General features: G+C 45.7%; 1 protein-coding gene across 1 annotated transcript; it reads left to right on the plus strand.

The window, feature by feature from the left end:
* Nucleotides 1-4,460: 4,460 nt before the first annotated feature.
* Nucleotides 4,461-7,556, plus strand: AMIGO2 (adhesion molecule with Ig like domain 2). Its single transcript, XM_055142169.1, has 2 exons — nt 4,461-4,714; nt 5,048-7,556. Exon 2 carries the CDS (start codon nt 5,107-5,109, stop codon nt 6,655-6,657), a length of 1,551 nt encoding a protein of 516 aa, XP_054998144.1. The 5' UTR covers nt 4,461-4,714; nt 5,048-5,106; the 3' UTR covers nt 6,658-7,556.
* Nucleotides 7,557-8,134: the final 578 nt, after the last annotated feature.

The raw sequence follows: 8,134 nt of genomic DNA on the forward strand, positions 1-8,134 counted from the left end.
GCCTCAAGGCGATGATAGAGACAGATGCTCCATATTCTAACCTCAAATGCAGCAAACCAATTATGCAAGTTGGGATATCCCAACTGGTCCTGCAACCTCTTAGCCACAAATCTCAACCAAATCTTGAGAGCATTTTGCTAAATGAAAGAAGCCAGAAACACAAAGTCACGTTTCTAAGAAATGTCTAGAATAGGCAAATCCACAGAGACAGAAAGTAGATTAGTGGTTGCCAGAGACTGGGAGGAGGGGGAATGGGAGGACTGGAATTAGACAACAGTTATGTCTGTGCAACAGTGTAAGCCCACGTTTTCCCCTGTTGATTAAAAGTGAAACATTACTATAAAAATTTTGTAAGTCAAAATAGCAAAAACAGAGAGCAATTGCCACTAATAACGAGGGGAAATTTTTTGACAGCCAAAATAACCTACAAAGAATATAAAACAACACATAAAGTCTGAAGGAACACATTGAATAGAAGAAATGGTCTCGTAAATATGCACAGCCTGTGTCAAGTCATTCCCAGGAGGAATGGGAGGGTGCCACTCTTGCCTCTCAGGCGGTGACCAGCGTCCAGGTTCTAGAAGACCACTACAAAGCAGATGCCAAAAGCTTTCTTTTTTTTAACTTTTCTTCTTTAGTCCTAAGAGCAAAAATTCTTTTTGGATTTCTTTCAGTTCTCAAAACATATACTAACAAAGATTATTTATAAAAATGAAGTAATAGTCAAGATGTGAATTCTATTATAGCTAAATTAAAAGCAACCAAGACTCCACCACTTATATCCATGAAGACAGGGCACAGAATGTTCCACAGGTAAGTGAGGATTATCTAGAATGGCCCTAGTATGAGATCTCTGTGGAGAAAACTCACGTCTCTGTGAGTTTTATTTGTAAGTCACCTCCTTCCCTCCTGCCTCCCTCCATTTCAGGTCAAGGAGATGTCCAGAAATCCAAGGCAAGTTGAAACATGCCTTCTAGAATTCAGAGAACAATGAGTCAGGGATATGGAGGGAACTGGTAAGGTACTTGCCTTTGGACTGACCAGGGTTCAAAACCTGGCATCCCATAGACTTCCAGGATGCGGAGTCAGGAGTAAGCCCTGAGCACCTGCAGGTGGGGTCCCAAAATTAAAGAGAAAATGAACAAAAACAACCATAGAGCAATGAGGTAGGATGCTTACTAACAAACTAATCATTATTATTAAAAAGACTCATCTTTTTTAAATAAAAGAGTGCTATAAAACACTTATAAAAGAGTGCTATAAAAGATATTGTTTATTTCTAACTTTTTAAGACTAGATATAATCTGAGAAATTCTATAAATGACCTAACAAAAGGTCTTGGTAGTTAATTTCCTGAAATCTTTGCCATTGGACAGGATTACTTACAAAGCTAGGCACTCACATAACACAACATAGATCCTCATATTAGATTTAGAATTATGTCAAGTGTCATTCTACTTTCTACTATTGGACTCATTGTTGAATGCTCAAAAATATCAATAGATTGTGCCATGTGGCCAAGACCAGAAGAATATCTACCAGTTCTATTTTAAACTGTAGGCAACTCAACCATCTGTCTTGGCAACCCATTCCAGGATAGAACCACCCAATTAGAAGCCTCTCTCTTGTGTTTATTCTAAATTCCTCAAATAGAGCCTCAAGCCAGTTTAATCCTCTTCCATTTTTCAAATAATTTTGACAAATTGCTTACCATGTAGCCTACGGGATTATATATTATTAATTTCTAATGATTATTTATATAGGAGCATATAATCTTAATACTTTGAAATAGCTTTCCCATTCAAGCGGGCTTCTTAGAACTAAGAACAGAACTAGATCTAAAATTTCTGACCTATGGTTTGAAATTACCACAAGTGTTTGGGGGGGAATGGAGGGTAGTTAAGATAGAGGAAGGTCCAGTACGACAATAATATTTGGAAATGATCAATCTGGACAAGAACTGAGTGTTGAAAGTAGGTAAAGGGATACACATAACTTTTCATCATCTGTATTGCAGACCATAATGCTTATAAGGAGAAAGAAAAAGACAGAGATGAGAGATGGAAAGAGAGAAGAGAGGGGGGAGAAAGAGAGAGGGAGAGAGAGAGAAGAAAGGTGCCTACCATAGAGGCAGGCTGGGGGTGGGATTTGGGAACTGGGAGGGAAACTGAGAACATTGGTGCCGGGAAATTACACTGGTGGAGAGATGGGTGTTAGAAAATTGTATGACTGAAATCCAATTATGAACAGTTTTGTAATACTCTATCTCACAGTGATTCAATTAAAAACTATAATTTTCAGATAAACAAAAAGAATTTCTAACCTAGTTTGCCCTCTAGTAATAGGAAGTTTTTGGTAAATATTAAGTGATAGAATAAAAAGCTATTTTCAACAAAATCAGGTCATGCATTATTGCCATTATTTTGGTCAACTTAGCTTTATCTCTCCCAAGCTGAGTTAAGTTCATCCCTTTTCACAGCTTTTTCCTTGACAAAAGAGGAGAAAAATTCCAAAATTCAGGCCTTCAAATGGATTAGGAGGTCTGTGAATTTTGAGTGTATTTATATATGCTGCATAATCTTTGCATAATTCTTCTTGATGAGCTATAGTAACATAACCTTCAGTTTCTATCTTCAAAAGGTACTTGTTCTTTTTAGACTACCTTTGTTTTAAATACAGATTTTCTGCCTTTATGATTTTCTGTGAATAGGATGTTGCTATTCAGTAATTTATTGCACAAACCTGACCATTTATTAGCCATCTACAATGTCCTCCTCTGAGTAACTTAATTCTATTTCTGTGAAGATGAAGGAGAGTGATCTAAAGGCCCAGAATTTTCTGAACCCCAGAAAATGTGGACCAACAACAATAAACTCAACATTTCCTCTACTTTAAGAGCTCTCAGCAAGGAATGCAGTCATGTAATCATTTCGTGTAGTCTTATTATGAAAACATTCTACTTTTCACCTAACTGAAAATAATCTAAACCAAGCAGTTTCCACTTGAAAGATATCTTGTTTTTCTGGTGCTATTCCTCCACAACTACTTCATTGATGGTTAATTCTGCAAATAGGCTGACTCAACTAACAATATACACAATTCTATTCGAATTAAGCGTTGCAAGGCTGGAGTACAGGGCTAACAAATCTGTGTTACTGGAGGAAGCCATTCACAGGCAACATCAGAGCCAGCTTTTCACCAAACCCTCCTTTTCTCCAGAGTTTTGTGCCCTCTGTGTGTGGGAGAGAGGCAAAGGACTTTATCCTTGTAGTGAAAGCAATGTTGGAAGAATTGTGCCATTATGTTTTCCTAATTTGGTCTCCCTTTAGTTTTTCTATGTATCCCTTCCACTTTGGTTAGAAGTTCTTGTCTGGACAATAATAAATTCATTTTTTATCTTGTTATAATATTCAATGGACCATATGACTCAGTCAAATCCCATCGCTAAACTGATGTCGGGAGTAAAGAAAAGTAGATTTTTTTAAAAATGGAGAAGCTACACGTCTTTCATCTCCTTTCGGTTCCCCCCCTCTGCGCCCCCCGGCTGGCACATCCCCCTGCCCTGGACAAAGGCTGCCTTGCCTCCCACAAGAAACTGCGCAGACACCCCTTCTTGAGATCCTTGTCCCAAGAGATTTTGTCCCAATAGAGAGCCAAGACCTCATTTACCAAAAAAAAACGGGGGGGGGCGAAAGTCCAGTTCTGTCTGTCTGCCTGTCTCTCTTCTCTCTCTCTCTCTCTCTCTCTCTCTGTCTTTCTCTCTCCCTCTCTCTGTCTGTCTCTTTGTCTCTGTCCCTGTCTCTGTCTCGCTGTCTCTGTCTGTCTGACTATCTGTGTCTCTGTCTCTCTGTGTCTCTGTCTCTCTGCCTGTCTCTGTCTCTGTCTCTCTCAACCTTAATGCCCTTATCTTTGCATTCCAGTGGGAAGGTTCGGGCTCTCTCTCCTGCGCTAGGGGTTCGTGGGCTGGGCCGGTGGAGTTAGGAAAGGGCTGGAAGTTGCCCCGAGGGCGCGGTGTCCCCGCCAGGCCTTCGGGGACGGTGTTGGTGTCCCCTAACCCTGCCCCCCAGCGTCCCCCGGGCGGGGGCGGGGACGGGAGGCTGCTCCAGTGTTGCTGCCCTCAACCTTTAGACCCACCCACCGCGCCCCGGCCGAATTGGCACCCCCGGGTGCTGCCCCGGGTGCTCCCCGGGTGCTCCCCGGGTGCTGCCCCGGAGGCCGGCGCGCGAGACCTGTCCAGGCTTGGCGGGCGCCCTCGGGCCCGACCCCGGCGCTCTCTGCCCGGGGCCTTCCTTCCCCGGGCCGGCCGCAGCCCCGCTGCCCCCCACCCGGCCCGGCCGCGCCCCCTGGTCCCCGAGGGCCGGGGCGGGGCGGCAGGCCGGGGCCGGGGGCGCGGGGCGCCGCGCTGATTGGCTGCGCGGCCGCCCCCTCCCGGCTCGCGGGCAGGACGCGGCGGGCGCAGCGCGGGAGCCCGGGCTGGCAGCGCGACCCACCGGCGCTCAGGCCTGGCGCCCGGTCCCGGCTCCCGAGCGGCGGTCCGGGCCCCCGGGCCCGCGGACACGGGCTGGCCGAGTCGGAGCGGCCAGCGGCTGCCGCCCGCCGGGAGCGCCGCGCGGGCCCCGAGATGCCCGGCTGACCGCCGGCGCGGGCAGGAGCGCGGAGCAGCGGAGACCCCCGCGCCCCCCCCCCCCCCCGCGCCCGGAGACCCCCGACAGCCGTGAGTTACCGCGGGAGGCCGCGGGGCCTCTCCCGACCGTGCCGGGACGCGCGCGGGTCCGTCGGAGCCGGCGGGGGGACCCGAGAACGCGCCGCGCGGCGGGGTGGCCCGTCCCCCGCGGCGCGCAGGGCCGGGATGCCCGGGGTGTTAGGGATGGCGAGCGTGTGCGCAGGGTGCCCCGCAGAAAGTGCGTTCGGGAGGGTCTCGGGGCTCCGGAGCCTCCTAGCCCCTGGCCTCAGGGGTGCGGGAAGAGGGCCAGGTGTGGCTCCGAACGGTCCGCGCGCCCGACTGAACTTTCCTTTTCCCTCCCTCTCCACTGTTGATCCTTGCCAGGTTCTCTGGTGGGAGGCTGAGCTGGAAAAGGCAGCAGGAGGTGACTTAGAGGAGACAGAATGTCTTTGCACTCACGCTCCCTGCCCCGAGTGTGCAGACTTGGCTGCAGGGAAGTGCTGTGCTTGGTGCTCGTCGCGGTGAGCGTGAGCCGCGGAGCCTCGGGGCTGTGCCCCAGCGCGTGTATCTGCGCCACGGACATCGTGAGCTGCACCAACAGGAACCTGGCCAAGGTGCCCGGGAGCCTGTTCCGACTGATTAAGAGGCTGGACCTGAGCTATAACAGAATCGGCCTCCTGGACTCCGAGTGGATCCCAGCGTCGCTGGTGAAGCTGAACACTCTGATTATCCGGCACAACAACATCACCAGCGTTTCCACCGGCAGCTTTTCCGCCACGCCCAATCTGAAGTGTCTTGATTTATCCTCCAATAAGCTGAGGTCCGTGAAAAGTGCCGTGTTCCAAGAGCTGAAGGTTCTGGAAGTGCTCCTGCTGTACAACAACCGCATCACGTCCCTCGATCCTTCTGCGTTCGGAGGGCTCTCCCGGCTGCAGAAACTCTACCTGAGTGGGAACTCTCTCACCCAGTTTCCTATGGACTTGTATGTCGGGAGGTTCAAGCTGGCAGAACTGATGTTTCTAGATGTTTCCTATAACCGGATCTCTTCCCTGCCAATGCATCACATAAATTTAGTGTCAGGAAAACAGCTGAGAGGCATCTACCTTCATGGAAACCCGTTTATCTGTGACTGTTCGCTTTATTCATTGTTCATCTTTTGGTACCGTAGGCACTTTAGCTCAGTGATGGACTTTAAGAGTGATTATACCTGCCACCTGTGGTCTGACTCCAGGCATTCCCGTCCCATCCCTCTACTCCAGAATAGCTTTATGAATTGCTCTGAGAGTATCATCAATGGTTCCTTCCGTGCACTTGGCTTTATTCATGAGGCTCAGGTAGGGGTAAGGCTGATTGTCCACTGTGACAGCAAGACCAGTCATCCAAATACTGATTTCCTTTGGGTGGGTCCAGATAACAGACTGCTGGAGCCAGAAAAAGAGATGGAGAACTTTCACGTGTTTCACAATGGAAGCCTGGTTATAGAAAGCCCTCGTTTTGAGGATTCTGGAGTGTATTCCTGTATTGCAATGAATAGGTATCGCTTGTTAAATGAAACTGTGGATGTCACAATAAATGTTAGCAATTTCACTGTAAACAGATCTCATGCCCATGAAGCATTTAACACAGCTTTTACTACTCTTGCAGCCTGTGTGGCCAGCATCATTTTAGTACTTCTGTACCTCTATCTGACGCCATGCCCTTGCAAGTGTAAAACCAAGAGACAAAAAAACACGCCAAACCAAAGCAGTGCGCCTTCCTCTGTTCTCAGTCCTGCCGGTGACGCTCCCACTGATGAGCGGAAGGCAGGTGCTGGTAAAAGGGTGGTGTTTTTGGAGCCTCTGAAGGAGACTGCAGCAGGGCAGAATGGCAAAGTTAGGCTCTTCCCTAGTGAAACGGCCATAGCTGAAGGCATCTTAAAGTCCACCAGAGGGAAATCTGATTCAGATTCAGTCAACTCCGTGTTTTCAGACACACCCTTTGTGGCATCAGCTTAATTGTGCCTGTATTTGTGTGATGTAGTCATGTAATCTTCCCATATTTATCTTTGCGTGTAGTCTACAAACTAACATCAGGAAAGAAACTGTTTTAAAACGTTAGAACCAAATGGCCACTTAAAGTGTTTGATAGGATATGTGTTAAATCGTCTTGGTTCTTCAATATGCCAGAGAAACACTTTTATTTTTTCAAAGTTGAAATTCTAGATAACAGTATCTTAGTCGTTAGCACTGCTGATTACTTTGAAACTGATATGGTAATATTTGACTAACACTGTTCTTTCATTAAAGTTTCTTGAAAGAAGAAATATATTCAGGAATCAGTATTCTTTAAAAAGAGACTTGACTATAAAATGTACTGTGACCAAAGTTGTATTACCTTAAAGAAAAGTTCTAGTGCTCTAATGTTTTTTAATGATATAAAAGAAAGAATAAAGCATCAATTATTTATGAAGCACAAAGTAAAGCTTGATTTGAAAATTAGTTAATTTATCATTTCAACCCAAGGTGAACACATGACACTGATAAAATTTTCCTGAATAATGTCATATTGCATATGGTGTTAGAAAAATAGTGCAATTAAAGGTATATTTGTTTGACTGTTTACCTTCCATTCTGTACATTTTTTATCTCTGTACAAATATCTTACTGAAAGCATAAACTCATTATTTGTTGTCATAAATATGTGAACATCAAAACCAAAATATCCGATTCATTCTTAAACCTTTATTCTAGCAGACTAGTACTTGTTCATATGTGTGTATGTAAATCTTAAATTATATGAACTGCTTAAAAGATCCTGCCATATTGTTCTTTGACATTTAAACTAATGTAAATATATGTATTGTGATAATAGATGTTGTGTTCTATTCAAAACATAAATCTAATGTTTGATGTGATCAGATTGTTTTATTTTTTAAGGCACCCTCTATCAGTAAGGTTTTTAGAGTTACAATACAGAGTTTATTTTTATTTTTTTAAATGGGGAAAAACCCTAAAGTTTTCTGCACCAATTTATACCTTCTATTTTACATTTTACTGTCATAGTATAAACTCTGACTTTATTTACTATGCCCAGTTTTGCAACATCTGAGAACTCAGCTGCCTTCATGCACCTCTCTCCTGCTGTGAGGTATCTCAGCACCCTGTCTGAAGGTAGCCTTCTTCAGCTGTAGAATGAACTTTGCGGGCTAGATATTTAAGGTTTCTTCCCACACTGGAAGGAATAATCTCCTGGTTGTCACTGATTTTCACTGACCTCCTGAAGCTGTACCCATTCTCATGGGAGAGAAGCAAGGCTTGGCTCTACTAGCATGACACTGCATGACTCTGTGGGACCTAGAGGGCCAAGCCTAGTCCTTTCCCCATCTCAGGAAGAACTGAAATAAGATTGTGGGGTGTTTAGGGCTATGTCAGGAAATAGTGATAGAAGGGGCACTGAGATTCAGAATTTTCCCAGTGAAGCGATAAAAGTCAA

This window comes from Sorex araneus, chromosome 6 (assembly GCF_027595985.1).
Source record: "Sorex araneus isolate mSorAra2 chromosome 6, mSorAra2.pri, whole genome shotgun sequence".
In the NCBI taxonomy this organism is placed as follows: Eukaryota; Metazoa; Chordata; class Mammalia; order Eulipotyphla; family Soricidae; genus Sorex; species Sorex araneus.